We start from the raw sequence: 19,046 nt of genomic DNA on the forward strand, positions 1-19,046 counted from the left end.
CGGGGGTGGAGATGTTGTTACCTACCCTCACCACCTGGGTGCGGCCCGTCAGGAAGTCGAGTACCCAGTTGCACAGGGCGGGGTCGAGACCCAGGGTGGACTCGAGACCCAGGGTCGAGCTTGATGACGAGTTTGGAGGGTACTACGGTGTTAAATGCTGAGCTGTAGTCGATGAACAGCATTCTCATGTAGGTATTCCTCTTGTCCAAATGGGTTAGGGCAGTGTGGTTGAGATTGCATCGTCTGTGGACCTATTTGGGCAGTAAGCAAATTGGAGTGGGTCTAGGGTGTCAGGTACGGTGGAGGTGATATGGTCCTTGACAAGTCTATCAAAGCACTTCATGATGACGGAAGTGAGTGCTACAGGGCGGTAGTCGTTTAGCTCAGTTACCTTAGCTTTCTTGGGAACAGGAACAATGGTGGCCCTCTTGAAGCATGTTGGAACAACAGACAGATAGGGATCGATTGAATATGTCCGTAAACATACCAGCCAGCTGGTCTGCGCATGCTCTGAGGGCGCGGCTGGGGATGCCTTCTGGGCCTGCAGCCTTGCGAGGGTTAACACGTTTAAATGTTTTACTCACCTCTGCTGCAGTGAAGGAGAGTCCGCATGTTTTGGTTGCGGGCCGTGTCAGTGGCACTGTATTGTCCTCAAAGCGGCCAAAAAAGTTATTTAGTCTGCCTGGGAGCAAGGCATCCTGGTCCATGACGGGGCTGGTTTTCTTTTTGTAATCCGTGATTGACTGTAAATCCTGCCACATACCTCGTGTTTGAGCCGTTGAATTGCGATTCTACTTTGTCTCTATACTGACGCTTAGCTTGTTTGATTGCCTTGGAGGGAATAGCTGCACTGTTTGTATTCGGTCATGTTTCTGGTCACCTTGCCCTGATTAAAAGCAGAGGGTCGCGCTTTCAGTTTCACACGAATGCTACCATCAATCCACGGTTTCTGGTTTGGGAATGTTTTAATTGTTGCTATGGGAACGACATCTTCAACGCACTTTCTAATGAACTCGCAGGCCGAATCAGCGTATTCATCAATGTTGTTGTCTGATGCAATACGAAACATATCCCAGTCCACGTGATGGAAGCAGCCTTGGCGCGTGGAATCAGATTGGTCGGACCAGCGTTGAAGAGACCTCAGCGCGGGAGCTTCTTGTTTTAGCTTCTGTCTGTAGGCAGGGAGCAACAAAATGTAGTCGTTGTCAGCTTTTCCGAAAGGAGTGCGGGGGAGGACCTTATATGCATAGCGGAAGTTAGAATAGCAATGATCCAAGGTTTTACCAGCCCTGGTTGCGCAATCGATATGCTGATACAATTTAGAGAGTCTTGTTTTCAGATTAGCCTTGTTAAAATCCCCAGCTACAATGAATGCAGCCTCAGGATATATGGATTTCAGTTTGCAAAGGGTCAAATAAAGTTTGTTCAGAGCCATCGATGTGTCTGCTTGGGGGGGAATATATACGGCTGTGATTATAATCGAAGAGAATTCCCTTGGTAGATAATGCGGCCGATATTTGATTGTGAGGAATTCTAAATCAGGTGAACAAAAGGACTTGAGATCCTGTATGTTTTTGTGATCACACCACGTCTTGTTAGCCATAAGGCATACGCCCCCGCCCCTCTTCTTACCAGAAAGATGTTTGTTTCTGTCGGCAAAATGCGTGGAGAAACCAGCTGGCTGCACCGACTCCGATAGAGTCTTTCGAGTGAGCCACGTTTCCGTGAAGCAAAGAACGTTACAGTCCCTAATGTCCCTCTGGAATGCTACAGTGCTCGGATTTCGTCAACCTTGTTGTCAAGAGACTGGACATTCGCGACTAGTATGCTAGGGAGTGGCGCGCGTTCGGATAGGGGGCAGCATTTTCACCTTTTGGATAAAAAGTGTGCCCAGAGTAAACTGCCTCCTACTCAGTCCCAGATGCTAATATATGCATATTATTAGTAGCATTGTATAGAAAACAAACTGAAGTTTCTAAAACTGTTTTGAATGATGCCTGTGAGTATAACATAACTCATATGGCAGGCAAAAACCTGAGAAAAAATCCAAACAGGAAGTGGGAAATCTGAGGTTTGTAGTTTTTCAACTCAGCCCCTATTGAAGATACAGTGGGATATTGGTTGTTGCACTTCCTAAGGCTTCCACTAGATATCAACCGACTTTAGAACGTTGTTTGATGCTTCTACTATGAAGGGGGGCTGAATGAGAGGGGAATGAGTCAGAGGTCTGCCAGCAGCCACGAGCTCAGTCATGCGTGTTCACATGAGGTAGCTCCCGTTCCATTGCTTTTCTACAGACAATAGAATTCTTCGTTTGGAACATTATTGAACATTTATGATAAAAACTTCATAAAGATTGATTCTATACATCGTTTGATCTGTTTCTACGACCAGTAATATAACTTTTTCGAATTTTCATTCGACCTTTCCGTTGGAAGTTGCACGCGCGTTTCGATTTGTTTACAAAACGCCCTCACAAAAGGAGGTATATGGACATAAATGATGAACTTTATTGAACAAATCAAACATTTATTGTGGAACTGGTATTCCTGGGAGTGCATTCTGATGAAGATCAAATGTAAGTGAATACTTATAATGCTATTTCTGACTAATGTTGACTACACAACATGGCGGAACATCTCTTTGGCTGTTTTGGTCTCTGAGTGCCGTACTCAGATTGTTGCATGGTTTGCTTTTTCTGTAAAGTTTTTTTTAATCTGACACAGTGGTTGCATTAAGGAGACGTTTATCTAAAGTTCCATGTATAACAGTTGTATCTTTTATCAATGTTTATGAGTATTTCTGTTAATTGAACTATTGGAACTACGGAACATAACGGCAATGTAAAATTAGAACTTTGGATATAAATATGTACTTTATCGAACAAAACATACATGTATTGTGTAACATGAAGTCCTATGGGTGTCATCTGATGAAGATCAAAGGTTAGTGATTAATTTTCTCTCTATTGTGCTTTTTGTGACTCCTCTCTTTGTCTGGAAAAATGGCTGGGTTTTTCTGTGACTTGGTGGTGACCTAACATCATTGTTTGTGGAGATTTCACTGTAAAGCATTTTTGAAATCAGACACTGTGGCTCGATTAACGAGAATTTTATCTTTAAAATGGTGCCTAATACTTGAGAGTTTGAGAAATTTGATTTATGAGATTTCTGTTGATTTGTATTTGGCGCCCTGCAAATTCATTGGCTGTTGGCGAGGGGTTCCACGTTGCCAGACAGGTTAAAGCATTTTCTGCACTACGCAATATTGGCAGTGACCATGTAATGCTTTTACAACATACATGCGTGCGCTGGTTATCAAGGGGCAAAGCACTGACATGTCTTTTGAATTGAGAGATGAGCTTAAAGTTAACTGACCACAATTTTCACTTGTTTGACAGCTTGCATGATGACAAGTTTCTCACACGACTGGCCTATCAAGGTGATGTTTTTTCTCACTGAACGATCTGAATTTAGGATTACAGGGACTCTCCGCAACTACATTCAATGTGCAGGACAAAATTGAGGTTATGATAAGGTACTTGCTTGCAGATCATATTACTTCCACTAGATGTCAACAGTCTTTATAAATTGTTTGATTTTTTTCCTTTGAGAAATTAAGAAGTAGGGCTGTTCAGAACGAGGCTCGAGTCTATTGTACTGTTTATTAGGGGCGCGTGACCTGAAAGCTCGCTACACTTTGTTTTCCAAACTTTGTTTGGAACAAGTTTACAGGTAACTTATTAGATATTTTATAGTCATGTTGCGCGAGTTGGAACCAGTGTTTTTCTGGATCAAACGCGCCAAATAAATGGACATTTTGGAGATTTAACAACAGAATTTATCGAACAAAAGGACCGTTTGTGATGTTTATGGGACATATTGGAGTGCCAACAAAAGAAGATCTTCAAAGGCATGAATCATATTGTTATTTCTGTGTTTTGTGTCGCTACTGGCTGGTTGAAATATGAATGTCATGTGTTTGTTTGGTGGGGTGCTATCCTCAGATAATCGCATGGTTTTCTTTCGCCGTAAAGCCTGCGATTTCATGAAAGTTTAATATTTATAGTAATTTAAATTGAATTTGGCGCTCTGCCATTTCACCGGATGTTGTCGAGGGGTTCCGCTAGCAGAATGTCTAGCCGTAACAGGTTAAGAAGATGGAGCGCTTTTCTGTCTGCATTAACAAGGACAACACAGGTCTTTCCATCATTGCATGATTTTTTGTGTGTAAATTAACTCAAGCTCACAGAAAATTCATATGTGATATAGCGAAACGGACGACACAAAACTGGATTCGTGATCTCTTTCATGCCCTGCCTCCAGTCCACTTACCGATATCTCAACAAGAAAGCCTCATGGAAATTGCAACAAGCGGTTCTGTGAAAATTGAATTTAAAATCAGAAGCCACTGCCAGATTTCTGGATTGGGCTGCTCTCAGAGTATCCTGCCATGGCAAATCACGCTGTTAAGACACTGATGCCCTTTGCAACCACGTACCTATGTGAGAGTGGATTCTCGGCCCTCACTAGCATGAAAACTAAATACAGGCACAGATTGTGTGGGGAAATCGATACAACCCAACATTGCAGAGTTAAACTTGAAGTCGGAAATTTACATACACTTATGTTGGAGTGTAGAGGTCGACCGATCAGCATGGCCGATTTAAAGTTTTCATAACAATCGGTAAACGGCATTTTTGGACGCTGATGATGGCCGATTACATTGCACACGCTGACCACCAGTTATGCGAGTGCAGCAAGGAGCCATGGTAAGTTGCTAGCTAGCATTAAACTTAACTTTTAAAAAACAATCAATCTTAACAATCACTGGTTAACTACACATGGTTTATGATATTACTAGTTTAACTAGCTTGTAATGAATTGCAAAATCATCAATGCGGTGCCTGTTAATTTATCATCAAATCACAGCCTACTTCACCAAACGGGTGATGATTTAACAAGCACATTCGTGAAAAAAGCAATGTCGTTGCACCAATGTACCTAACCATAAATATCAATGCCTTTCTTAAAATCAATACAAAAGTAAATATTTTTTAATCCCGCATATTTAGCTAAAAGAAATTCATGATAGCAGGCAATAATAACTAGGGAAATTGTGTCACTTCTCTTGCGTTCTGTGCAAGCAGAGTCAGGGTATATGCAGCAGTTTGAGGCGCCTGGCTCGTTGAACTGTGTGAAGACCATTTCTTCCTAACAAAGACCGTAAATAATTTGCCAGATTTTACATAATTATGACATTACATAACATTGCACAACCTTCAATGTAACAACAATATTTGGAACGGTTCCGTATTTCACTGAAAGTATAAACGTTTTGTTTTCTAAATGATAGTTTCCAGATTTGACCATATTAATGACCTACGCCTCTTATTTCTGTGTGTTTATTATAATTAAGTCTATGATTTGATATTGATAGAGCAGCCTGAGTGGTGGTAGGCAGCAGCAGGCTCGTGTGCATTCATTCAAACAGCACTTTCCTGCGTTTGCCAGCTGCTCTTCGCAATGCTTAAAGTACAGCGCTGTTTATGACTTCAAGCCTATCAACTCCGAAGATTAGGCTGGCAATACTATAGTGCCTATAAGAATGTCAATAGTCAAAGGTATATGAAATGCAAATGGTAGAGAAATAGTCCTATAATAACTACAACCTAAAACGTCTTAACTGGGAATATTGAAGACTCATGTTAAAAGGAACCACCAGATTTCATACTTTCTTCTCCAACACTGTGTTTTTGCATTATTTAAACCAAATTGAACATGTTTCAATATTTATTTGAGACTAAATTGATTTTTATGTATTATATTAAGTTAAAATAAGTTTTCATTCAGAATTGTTGTAATTGTCATTATTACAAATATATATAAATAAAAAGCATCCGATTAATCGGTATCGGCTTTCTTTGGTCCTCCAATAATTAACGTTGAAAAATCATAAATCGGTCGACCTCTATTTGAGTCATAAAAAATCGTTTTTCAACCACTTCTTGTTAACAAACTATGGTTTTGGCAAGTCGGATTGTACATCTACTTTGTGCATGACAAGTCATTTTTCCAACAATTGTTTACAGACAGATTATTTCACTGTATCACAATTCCAGTGGGTCAGAAGTTTACATACACCAAGTTGATTGTGCCTTTAAACAGCTTGGAAAATTCCAGAAAATTATGTCATGGCTTTAGAAGCTTCTGATAGGCTAATTGACATCATTTGAGTCAATTGGAGGTGTACCTGTGGATGTATTTCAAGGTCTACCTTGAAACTCAGTGCCTCTTTGCTTGACATCATGGGGAAATCAATAGAAATCAGCCAAGACCTCAGAAAAATGTGTAGACTTCAACAAGTCTGGTTCATCCTTGGGAGCAATTTCCAAATGCTTGAAGGTACCACGTTCATCTGTACAAAAAATTGTACGCAAGTATAAACACCATGGGACCATGCAGCTGTCATACCATGCGTTCTGTCTCCTAGAGATGAACGTACTTTGGTGCGAAATGTGCAAATCAATCCCAGAAAACAGCAAAAGGACCTTGTGAAGATGCTGGAGGAAACAGGTACAAAAGTATCTATATCCACAGTAAAACGAGTCCTACATCGACATAACCTGAAATGCAGCCCAGCAAGGAAGAAGCCACTGATCCAAAACCACCATGAAAAAGCCAGACTACGGTTTGCAACTGCACATGGGAACCAAGATCGTACTTTTTGGATAAATGTCCTCCGGTCCGATGAAACAAAACAAAAAAACTATTTGGCCATAATGACCATCGTTATGTTTGGAGGAAAAAGGGGGATGCTTGCAAGCCAACGAACACCTTCCCAACAGTGAAGCACGGAGGTGGCAGCATCATATTGTGGGGGTGCTTTGCTTCACAAAAAGATGGCATCATGAGGTATGGAAAATTATGTGGACATATTGAAGCAACATCTCAAGATATCAGTCAGGAAGTTAAAGCTTGGTCGCAAATGGGTCTTCCAAACGGACAATGACCCCAAGCAAGTTGTGGAAAAATGGCTTAACCTCTTGAATATATATAGGGGCGCCATTTCATTATTGGATAAAAAAAACGTGCCCGTCACAAAAAGATGCTCGACTATGCATATAATTGACAGCTTTGGAAAGAAAACACTCTGACGTTTCCAAAACTGCAAAGATATTATCTGTGAGTGCCGCAGAACTGATGCTACAGGCGAAACCAAGATGAAACTTCAAACAGGAAATTAGCAAAATTTTTGAAGCTCTGTTTTCCAATGTCTCCTTATATGGCTGTGAATGCGACAGGAATGAGCCCACAATTTCTGCCGTTTCCCCAAAGTGTCTGCAGCATTGTGACGTATTTGTAGGTATATCATTGGAAGATTGACCATAAGAGACTACATTTGCCAGGTGTCCGCCCGGTGTCCTCCGTCGAAATTGGTGCGTCATCTTCAGCTGCAAGTATTTTTCCATGGGATTCAGAGGAGAAAGTAGACTTCCACGAACGATATATCAATGAAGAGATATGTGAAAAACACCTTGAGGATTGATTCTAAACAGTGTTTGCCGTGTTTCAGTCGATATTATGGAGTTAATTTGGAAAAAAGTTCGCCGTTTTGATGACTGAATTTTCGGGGTTTTTTGGTACCCAAACGTGATGTACATAACGGAGCGATTTTTCCTACACAAAGAATATTTCAGGAAAAACTGAACATTTGCTATGTAACTGAGAGTCTCCTCATTGAAAACATCTGAAGATCTTCAAAGGTAAATGATTTTATTTGAATGCTTTTCTGTTTTTTTGAAAATGTTGCCCGCTAAATGCTACGCTAAATGCTACGCTAGCTATCAATACTCTTACACAAATGCTTGTTTTGCTATGGTTGAAAAGCATATTTTGAAAATCTGAGATGACAGTGTTGTTAACAAAAGTCTAAGCTTGAGAGCAAATATATTTATTTCATTTGCGATTTTCATGAATAGTTAACGTTGCGTTATGCTAATGAGCTTGAGGCTATAAATAGGATCCCGGATCCGGGATTGCTCGACGCAAGAAGTTAAGGACAACAAAGTCAAGGTATTGGAGAGGCCATCACAAAGCCCTAACCTCAATCCTATAGAACATTTGTGGGCAGAACTCAGAAAGTGTGTGCGAGCAAGGAGGCCTACAAACCTGACTCAGTTACTCCAGCTCTGTCAGGAGGAATGGGCCAAAATTCACCCAACTTATTCTGGGAAGCTTGTGGAAGCCTACTTGAAAAGTTTGACCCAAGTTCAACAATTTAAAGGCAATGCTACCAAATACTAATTGAGTATATAAACTTCTGCCTCACTGGGAATGTGATGAAAGAAATAAAAGCTGAAATAGACCCTTCTCTCTACCATTATTCTGACATTTCACATTCTTAAAATAGTGGTGATCCTAACTGACCTAAGACAGGGAATTTTTACTAGGATTAAATGTCAGGAATTGTTTAAAATATATTTTTCTAAGGTGTATGTAAACTTCCTACTTCAACTGAATGTGCATCCTTTCAAGCACACCCTTCTCATTAACCTGTGGTGAGTTTGTTCCTCAAATTGTGAATAATAAGGTTTTATATGTAAGATGGCTAAATAAAGAACAAAATGATCATTATATTATTATTTGTGCCCTGGTCCTATAAGAGCTCTTTGTCACTTCCCATGAGCCAGATTGTGACAAAAACTCACTCATTCTCATATTTAATAAATGTATCGTAGTGTGTGTGGCAGGCTTACAATAGCGGGAAAAAACAACATTTGAGAGCGCGCTGACCCTGATGCTAGAGGGGGTACGCAGCTGGAGGTTGAATGTTTGAAGGGGTACGGGACTATAAAAAGCTTGGGAACCACTGACTGGGTGTATGAATGAGTACATAATTTAAATGTAAACTAAAGCAGTCTGCTGGTTTTTGGTTTTTAAGACCTAGACAACCAGCTGAGGGGAGTTCCTTAGCAATCATGACCTTAATTCATCAATCAAGTACAAGGGAGGAGCGAAAACTGTCAGACACTGCCTTCTGCAGAACGAGTTTGACACGTGCCCTAGACTCAAGGACTGACAGTTCATGACATCCACAAGATAGCTTCACCATAAGTTGCTTGAATGAGGTAATGAAGCACTCACTGATGTCAATAGCCTTTTCGATGCAGGCCTCAGAGTCGATGTAGACATGGCAGATGCCCTCACTGTGTCCCAGCACAGGGATGCCCTTGGCAGCTCTCTGGATGTCTCTGACCAGCTGGGACGAGCCTCGAGGGATGATCAGGTCTATCATCTTATCTAGTCTACACAGGTCCTCCACCTCCTCACGGGTACTCACCTACAGCACACAAGTTAATAACATACTTTACTATGATGCAAACTAAAATCATATGTACCTGCAACAGGGCTGGGGTCGATTCCATTTTAATTAAGTCAATTCCAATTATCTTCTCATAGAGAAGGATTGAGGAAAATGTGAATTTCAGTTTACGTCCTAAAATGACTGAATTAAATTAATTAAATTTACTCCAGCCCTGACCTACAGTACAAATGTACCGTTGTTCACACCAAACAAATGATTTCTCCTATCTGTAAAGTAAGTGTATCTAATAACAGTGTTAGGCTTAACCTAAAACTCAAATCCTGCCTCAAATGTCCCATTGATTTGGATCAAGCTCTTACCAGCTGAATAGCATCCTTCACCCCGTGGATAGAGAGCGCCTCCTGGGTCAGCTGATGCAAGATACGGTTGGTGTTGGCCGCTTCTTTTCCACCCTTCAGTAACAGAGCATTTCCACTGGCAATAGCCAGAGCTGACACCTGTATTTGGTACAAGTCCATACGACACTTCAGTCACACATCAGTACTATCATGTCTCTGAAAATAAAAGACAATAGGGTGGAATCTCAAATAAACCCTTAGACCATATGTCCTGTGTACTTAAAATCTGTGTAAATCTGAGAGGATTTGAGGCCTCCCGAGTGGTGCAGTGGTCTAAGGCACTTTTGCAGTGCTGATGTGCCACTACAGCCTCGGGTTCGATCCCTTAGACCATATGTCCTGTGTACTTAAAATCTGTAACCGTGGCACCCATGGGGCAGCTCACAATTGGCCCAGCATCATCCGGGTTAAGGGATGGTCATGCCGGCCGCGATTTCCTTGTGTCATCGTGCTCTCAATCAAATCAAATTTTATTGGTCACATACACATATTTAGCAGATGTTATTGCGGGGATAGCAACTGCTTGTTGCGGGCCGGGAGCCTGCAAGCTGAATCCGGTCGTCAGTTGGATAGTGTTTCCTCCGACACATTGGTGCGGCTGGCTGCGGGGTTAATTTGTAACTAGGGGGCAGTATTTTCATTTTTGGATAAAAAAACGTTCCCGTTTTAAACAAGATATTTTGTCACGAAAAGATGCTCGACTATGCATATAATTGACAGCTTTGGATAGAAAACACTGACGTTTCCAAAACTGCAAAGATATTGTCTGTGAGTGCAACAGAACTGATGTTATAGGCGAAACCCAGATAAAAATCCAATCAGGAAGTGCTGCCTTTTTTGAAACCGCCTCATGCCAATGACTCCTTATATGGCTGTGAATGAGCTACGAATGAGCTTACGTTTTCTACGTATTCCCCAAGGTGTCTACAGCATTGTGACGTCTTTTTACGCATTTATGTTGAAGAATAGCCGTAAGGGACCACATTTAGCAAGTGGTCACATGATGGCTCCTGCAGAAAATCGTGCGTAAAGTACACAAGTAGCCATTTTTCCAATCGCTTCTTATGAGAAACCAATTGTCCCGACAGATATATTATCGAATTGTTGTGAAAAACACCTTGAGGATTGATTCTAAACAACGTTTGCCATGTTTCTGTCGATATTATGGAGCTAATTTGGAAAAAAGTTTGGCGTAGTAGTGACCGCATTTTCCAGTCGATTTCTCAGCCAAACGTGAAGAAAAAACGGGAGCTATTTCACCTACAAAAATAATATTTCTGGAAAAAAGGAACATTTGCTATCTAACTGGGAGTCTCCTGAGTGAAAACATCCGAAGTTCTTCAAAGGTAAATCATTTAATTTGATTGCTTTTCTTATTTTCGTGAAAATGTTGCCTGCTGCCAGCAGAGCCTAGCATAGCATTATGCCATGATAAACTTACACAAATGCTTGTCTAGCGTTGGCTGTAAAGCATATTTTGAAAATCTTAGATTACAGTGTGACTAACAAAAGGCTAAGCTGTGTCTCAATACATTTAATTTGTGATTTTCATGAATAGGAAGATTTTGTAGGAAGATTTATGTCCGCTGCGTTATGCTAATTAGTTTGAGGCTATGATTACGCTCCCGGATCCGGGTTTGATAGTCGCAGAATTTAAGCGAGCAGTGTGTCAAGAAGCAGTGCGGCTTGGCAGGGGTGTGTTTCGGAAGACATGTCTCTCGACCGTCGCCTCTCCCGAGTCCGTAGGGGACATGCAGCGATGAGACAAGATCGTAACTACCAAGTAGACAAAGGGGGTTAAGAAAAAGGGGGTAAAGTAAAACAAATGTTTAGATAACTAATAAATTAGAGAGGATTTGACAAATGTAAACAATATGGTAATAGCCTATTAGAGAGCAAGGTGAAGCGATGTTAAAGTTTCACCATATTGCTTATTTTCCAATCAAATCCTCTCAGATCTCCACAAGTGCCTAGGGTGAAGGGTCTGGGGGTCCATTTGGGATTGGACCCAGGATGAGCCTTGTGGTTTAGCAGCATGGCCACCATCAGGTGACTGACCTGAGGAAGGCAGTCGGGTCGGGACTCAAAGATGACCAGCAGGACTCCGATGGGCACAGTGATCTGTTCGAGCTCCAGGTTGTTGGCGACTCTGGTCCTGCGGAGCACCTGCCCCACGCTGTCCCTGGACGATACAGCAATCTGACGCAGGCCTATGGCTAGGCTGTTCAGCTTCGATGTGGACAGACTCAACCTTGCCAGCAGGGGTTGGGAGAGACGGCCTAGGGGGAATCACACTAAAATATAACACCAACATTCTTATGTCTTTTATCAATTGCTGATCGACAGACAGCAATATTAACAATATCTGGTATGATCCTAATTTGTGAGGCCATTGTGACCTGATGAAGCTACATTGAGTACCTGATGATGCTGCAGTCTCCATGTCTCTCTTGTTGGCACTGAGGATCTCATCCTTCTTCTCTGTCAGCAGATCAGCCAGACGGCAAATTATCTCTCCTCTCTGGTTGAGTGTGAATGAATACAGACCGTCTTAAAAAGATGACTAAAGTACAGCAGAGATAGATAACACATCAGCTCAGATGGGCACTCTGTAACCAGGCCAGTCAGTATAGCTCGGCACAGCTCTGTAGTGTGAAAAGGGTAAAAAGGGAACGCTCACCTCATCTGGGTGAAGAGTGGCCAGAGTCCTGCCTGCCTGCCTGGCCATTTCTGTCTGCTGCTCCACAGTGGGACCTGTGTGTCACATCCCACAACAACATGAACCTGAGTGGGGCATCTCACCAACTTAACTGTTTCAGTGACTCTTTATAACCATTTTCATACATGAGCCATTATAAATGCTTTTTGAAATGCTTATAAATTCTTTATACATTATTATAAATGTTACAAATGCTCATGAATTGTAATGAACTGCATTTTTACAAAAAATGTAGTTTATTTATGAGTGTAACTACTGCTTCTAATCTACTGTAGGTTGGAGTTTATTTCTCTACAAAGGTATCAGTGACTCACCAGCAGGCTTGACCTCAGAGAAGAATGTGCCCACTTTCTTTCCCTCCACTATGTCTGTGATGACGTGGCCCGTGACTTTGGGGTCGGTGCCATTGGCAATGACGACCGACGTGCCACCCTGAAGCGCCCACAGAGCAGACTTCACCTGGGTGAGACATGGTTCTAATAAACATTTACAATGAAACATACCCCGTACAGCCTGTGGAGGGTGTGTCCCCCATCTGGCCCTGGTTCCTCCCTAGGTTTCTTCTATTTAGGGAGTATTTCCTTCCCTCTTTCTTTCTGCTTGCTTTTGACTTTAGGGCCTTAATCCGAGTTACTGTAAAAGCACTTGTGACAACTGCTGATGTAAAGCGTTTTATAAATTAAATTGATTGATTGATTAAACCTTCTTTCAAACGGCCAACCACATTATTTTAACACTTGGAGTGTAGATGGTGGTTGCTTGCCACTAACCTTTGCCTCCATGCCCCCAATGCCCACTTTGGACTTTGAGCCATATCTGATAGACTGCTGGTCTCCGGGGTAGAAGATATCGATGAGTTTAGCGTCATCTGTTCCTGGGGGGCTGTCATACAATCCTGTGGGATACAACATGGTCAACGCAAATACTTTTTATTTTAGCTGAGAGTAAATTAACAACAACGTAGCTAATTTCGAAATGCATTACATACCTTCAACATCAGATAGAGCAATAAGAAGGTCTGCTTTCATTTCAACAGCCAGTCTTGCAGCCAAGCTGTCATTATCCTTGATGTGTATTACCTAAAAATGCAAGAAAAACATAAAAAAGCATGACCCCATTTAATACATGCAAACAGCTCATCATAGCCATGTATCATAACTATGCAATGTACCCTAGCCATGTCATATACTAACTTCCACATTAGCCAAGTTTTCACTTAGGTTTGCATTGGCATCAATGGAAGACTAAGTGGAAGTCCAGATTCGCCACTCAGATGTATGAAGCAGTACTAATAAAAGTAGAAATCGTCAAAGCTAATTACATATATTTTCAAACAAATGCTAAACCAAAATGAAACATTTGTGTGGGTGGAGAAAGTAAAAAGACAATATATGCCTTATGTAATAAACCATCACAACCACACTACGCATTCCCAGCATGTCCTTCACAAAGTACCCACATTTACCCCCTGAAGGTCACTGTTTGGAACAGGGGGCGGTACAACTGCGTCATTGGTGTTGATGATGGGCACTATGTTCATGCGCAGCAGCTCGTGGAGGGTGCTGTTCAGGTTGCGACGCTTCTGCTCATCGTGGAAGTCGAGGTTCGTCACAAGGATCTATTGAAGAGGCATACGAAAGATCTCAGTATGAGGGTTTAACGTAGGCATATAGTAATTGGGGCCAAGCTTCCTACCATCCAAGACCTCTATACCAGGCGGTGTCACGGGAAGGCCCTAAAAATTGTCAAAGACTCCAACCACCCTTGTCAGATTGTTCTCTGCTACGGCACGCAAGCAGTACCGGAGCGCCAAGTCTAGGTCCAAGAGGCTTCTAAACAACTTCTACCCCCAAGCCATTAGACTCCTGAACATCTAATCAAATGGCTACCCAGTCTATTTGCATTGCCCCCCTCCTTTACACAACTGCTAATCTGTTGTTACCATCTATGCATAGTCACTTTAATAACTCTACTTAAATGTACAAAATACCTCAACTAACCGGTGCCCCCACACATTGACTCTATACCGGTACCCCCCATGTATATATAGTCTCGCTATTGTTATTTTACCACTGCTCTTTAATTACTTGTTACTTTTATTTCTTATCTGCATTTTTTAAAACTGCATTGTTGGTTAGGGGTTCGTAAGTAAGCATTTCACTGTAAGTTCTACATTTTTTGCATTCGGAGCATGTGACAAATAACATTTGATTTGACAATACAACTTTGGCTAAGAAAAGGAATAGAAAAACAAGACATGAATGTAGTGACATCAGACACTATGCAATTCCATCTGCAAAGAATGATATAGTAATTATTTTGTAAGTGTGTTTGTACCTGTGCAGTGCAGGTGCTGTACTGGGTGAACATAGCTTCATACAGAGCCATCAAGCCACTCTGTCCTGCAGCTGCACACGCCCGGGCCTCCAGAACTGGAAGTGACTGAAGCGCAGAGAAATAGAAATCATTAGTAAAAGCCAATATGCCAATAGTTATTGATCTATTGTCATCCAATCTGTTGTGAGGAGATTTGGTATACCATTTCTTTGAGTTGGTTCTGTCCAGAGTGCAAGGCTTGTCTGACGCTCTGAGATAGCAGGATCTCGTGTCTCAGTCTCTGCCTTCCGAAAGCAACGGCCCCACTGGTGACAATCATCATCTCCCTGCCTTGGTTCTGCAGCACGGCCACCTAAGGGACAGACAACAATGAGCTCTTGTTACACACCACTTAGTGTAAGTGTTCTCTAAAGACCCACCAAAAATGTAACTGAACATTACCTCAGCAGTTTCTCCCCTTAAATTCTAGAAGATACCGTTCAATGCCAGTCTTCAATTTCAATATTCTGGCGTCTTCTATTTCTACATTATTTCTGGTTCTCATTAGTAGTTCCTGGTCATTACAACTTATATAATTATTGACCGGGTTGTGACCTCACCTGCTCCACAATGGAGGCGAGACGCCCGAGGGCCAAGCCACACTCATCTCCCCGCGTCACCACAGCACTGCCCAATTTCACCACAATGCGCTTGGCCTGTCTGAGCTCACTGCGGTGCGCAGCTGACTTCCCAGGAGAATGGGTGACAGGGACTGCAACAGATAACAGGACATTAATTTAACACCAGTCATGTTCATTAGAGTACACCGTAGCAAAACATTACGCAACGAAAAACAAAAATGAAAGTTTTAGTTCAGACAGTACCCTCATATTTAACTTGTTTGCTTCCATTTCATGCCTACTGAACATGACCCAAAATAACTTTATCCAAAACGTACTGAAAAGCAGTTCTCGTCGTAAGCCTTGGGTTGTCTGACAACAGCATATGTTAGGCTATTATATGGGCATACATCAGACTGCCAAAGAGGTGTGTTAAGTGCCATCTGTAGTGGGGTGCACCAGTGCAGTGTGTTTTGGAATGGTGGAATGGGGTTGGCTACTTACACTTGGTTTGGGACACTGCCCTGGCAAAGCGTGGGCAAACATTTGCTTGCAGGCTCCTGGAACGTAGACTGGAACACAAGGCCAGCCTCTGCAACATCATGGCAATGTGGTCTGAGGACAGTACACAGCTATTTATAAATCAAAATAAAGTGGGCATCCTTTAGGCTGAAATACAGGTGTACATCTGCTTGAGAGTAAGCTAAACCAAATTGTCTCGTTGTAGATTAATTGGTGGAAAATAGCTTGGTGCACCGGCTTGCACCAATTGTTGTCAACAGTCTAAAGCACCAAAGTTAGCCAGCTATACTACACACAACAAAAATATAAAATGCAACATGCAAAGTTTTGGTCCCATGTTTCATGAGCTGAAATATCAGATCCCAGAAATGGTCCATTCGCACATAAAGCTTATTTGGCGCACAAATTTGTTTACATCCCTGTTAATGAGCATTTCTCATTTTCCAAAATAATAAATCCACCTGACAAGCGGCATATCAAGAATATGATTAAACAGCATGAGCATTACACAGGTGCCTCTTGTGTTGGGACAATAAAAGGCCACTAAAACATGCAGTTTTATCATACAACACAAAGCCACAGATGTCTCAAGTTGAGGGAGCATGCAATTGGCATGATTGCAGGAATGTCCACCAGATCGGTTGCCAGACAATTGAATGTTCAATTCTCTACCATAGCCGCATCCGTGTTTTCGAAAATTTGGCAATACCTCCAATCGGCCTCAGAACCGCAGACCACATGTATGATGTATGGGCCAGCAGTTTGCTGATGTCAACGTTGTGAACAGAGTGCACCATGGTGGCAGTGGGGTTATGAATGGTATAAGGTAGGTTAAAACTACAGACACAATTGCATTTTATCAATGCATAGAAATACCCGAGGCCCATTTTTTTAAAGGTATGTCTGTGACCAGATGCATAGCTGCATTCCCAGTCATGTGAAATCCATAGATTAGGGCCTAATTTATTCATTTCAATTGACTTATTTCCTCATATGAACTAACTAAATTATTTGAAATTGTTGCGTTTATTTGTGTTCAGTATAGTTAGTTGTGTTTTTTTTTTTACTCAGGTTTGACAGCTGAAGTTACAGAAATAGTGCAAATTCAGTGCACACTGCTTATCCTACGACTAGCTAGGCTGGGCATAGACCTCCACCGTCGCGTGGCTTGATGTGGCCAGCCAGTAATACACGTGACCCCTTGACCGGTTCGTACTTAACACTTTATCTGCAAATGTTTCGATTTCCTCAGCAACTTTACTTAATGACGAGAAAACTGGGGAGGACGACAAAATATGCGATTAACGTTACTACAATATGGCCGCTTCTAGCGGACGTTAGCTACAGCAGGCTATGATCTGACTAGCTAGCGATAGACGAACGTTGAGGTAGGCAAATAGAGAAACTAAATAGAGAATTAATTCAAAAGATGTCTCACCAACAGTCAGTACTTATAAAAGTCGAAGGTTCCCGCTGCAGCAAAATTGACAACTGCTGAGCAAAGACACGTCGTCAGATTGCCACATCCACAGGCAGCCATAGACCGTGTTCCCGAAACGTGTGGGTGGTGTTGTGAACAACATAACCGTGAATCAGCGGTTCGCTTTCAAAATAAAGGTACCCCATTGAAAGTGATGCAAACAGATACAAAAATGTAGAATCATCCAAGAGCCATAGTAAAGGATGTACATAGCAATATGAATGTCCGATAAGACTGAATGGTGAGGTGATTTCTCACGGTTAAAGTCCCGTTATAAGAGCTACGACGCTAATATTTGTGTAGTCTTTAGAATTGTATTCTATGTGTAGCACTGAGTAAACTAATAAATGTAATGGACCCAAAAATCCATACAGTAGCTTGCAATATGAGTATGCCCCCAATGCAATTCTGAAGTCTAATACATCCACAGTGCCATTTCAATAGATGTTTTTCAAATGAACTAATTACTGTCTTTTGATGAATCCAGTGGTGGTCTGTGCCGTTTAAGGTTAGGGTGGATGATACATTTTTTATGAGCACAGACTTATTTCTATTACAGCATATGGGATGACTGTCAATCATATTCCAATCACCCAGCTCAATGTAACATTGATAGGTTTAGGCTACTGATACTCGAATTTGCCCTATAACCCCTCATGAGGTTGCTACAACCGAGCCTACAACTTAAAGTTTATAATGTAGGTGCATAGATCGAAAGAAAAATTGGAGTAATCAAGGTGACAGAAAGTGAAACAGTCGTTACCACCTAGCACACTCTTGCCTACATCTTGCTAAACTAGGGTGTAATCATTAGTCCAAACGTTACGTTTTGCAACTAAAATGAGAGATACTATTGGACAAATTCAGGTAGGTCCATTCCAGTTTCGCTCCATTTGCTTCCGTTTAAAAAAACATTTCTCAACTGAATTGGCTGAATGAACACTCCCCTGATCACCCATCACATCTACGTGCTCTCCTCCTCTCACATTTTCCCTTCACTTTTGGAATTCAATGCACAACACAACAGTGGTCTGATCAGATGAAAAAATTATCTACACACAGCCTACATTGTTATCACCATATTAGCTAATGTCATAGTCAACACATAGCTACTAGAACTAACGTGTTAGTAAACTCACAGTCTATTCCATTTGTAAAATCACGCAGTACAGTGTAAAGCAAGAAGTTTAGCATTTACACAGATGAGCCCCAGAGGCAATAAATTAATAAAACCAAAAGCCTTACCTTGACTTGGAAGAGTTGGAGTGCTGGATAGACTTAGCCAGCTAGCTAACATAAATGTCATTGCTCTCTGTTTGAGTCAGGTTGTTGAGTAGGCTAAAATGTAACTTGTTTCAGGAAACTAGGCGTATGTTACGGGTCAATACTTCACAGGAGAGCCATTTGAACTAAAACCTTTTTAACTTAATGAAATGCGTTTTTTTGTAAAAATGCTTTGTGGAACATGTGAACTTTCATGTTCCTTAGTAACAGGCTTGTATGCCATCTATAAATACAACTAAAATTGTTAAATTACGAGCCTAGTTGGTTAAGCCACAGAAAAAGTCAGCAACCTTCCCACTAGGCATGGGGGGGGGGGGCAGGTAGCCTAGTGGTTGGAGCTTTAGGCCAGTAACCAAAAGAATGCTCAATCGAATCCCTGA

The 19,046-nt window shown here is 41.6% G+C and overlaps 1 protein-coding gene across 2 annotated transcripts in view; it reads right to left on the bottom strand.

Annotated features, from left to right (window-relative positions):
* Nucleotides 1-17,469, bottom strand: part of LOC135504730 (delta-1-pyrroline-5-carboxylate synthase-like) — a 28,388-nt gene extending 10,919 nt beyond the window's left edge. The window contains exons 1-14 of one of the 2 annotated variants that reach the window (XM_064923549.1): nucleotides 17,341-17,469; nucleotides 15,885-15,995; nucleotides 15,381-15,532; nucleotides 14,984-15,133; nucleotides 14,782-14,886; nucleotides 13,910-14,062; nucleotides 13,433-13,523; nucleotides 13,215-13,339; nucleotides 12,759-12,903; nucleotides 12,406-12,479; nucleotides 12,147-12,246; nucleotides 11,784-12,004; nucleotides 9,687-9,824; nucleotides 9,147-9,342 (exon numbers count right to left, since the gene is read on the bottom strand). In XM_064923549.1, the coding sequence (XP_064779621.1) occupies nucleotides 9,147-9,342; nucleotides 9,687-9,824; nucleotides 11,784-12,004; nucleotides 12,147-12,246; nucleotides 12,406-12,479; nucleotides 12,759-12,903; nucleotides 13,215-13,339; nucleotides 13,433-13,523; nucleotides 13,910-14,062; nucleotides 14,782-14,886; nucleotides 14,984-15,133; nucleotides 15,381-15,532; nucleotides 15,885-15,984 (1,750 nt within the window). In that variant the 5' untranslated portion in view covers nucleotides 15,985-15,995; nucleotides 17,341-17,469. Of the gene's footprint in view, nucleotides 1-9,146; nucleotides 9,343-9,686; nucleotides 9,825-11,783; nucleotides 12,005-12,146; nucleotides 12,247-12,405; nucleotides 12,480-12,758; nucleotides 12,904-13,214; nucleotides 13,340-13,432; nucleotides 13,524-13,903; nucleotides 14,063-14,781; nucleotides 14,887-14,983; nucleotides 15,134-15,380; nucleotides 15,533-15,884; nucleotides 15,996-17,340 lie in introns of both variants that reach the window. The other variant, XM_064923547.1, reaches the window with a different exon arrangement.
* Between the last annotated feature and the right edge of the window lie 1,577 nt (nucleotides 17,470-19,046).

The sequence above is a fragment of the Oncorhynchus masou genome, chromosome 18 (genome assembly GCF_036934945.1).
Source record: "Oncorhynchus masou masou isolate Uvic2021 chromosome 18, UVic_Omas_1.1, whole genome shotgun sequence".
Classification (NCBI taxonomy): domain Eukaryota; kingdom Metazoa; phylum Chordata; class Actinopteri; order Salmoniformes; family Salmonidae; genus Oncorhynchus; species Oncorhynchus masou.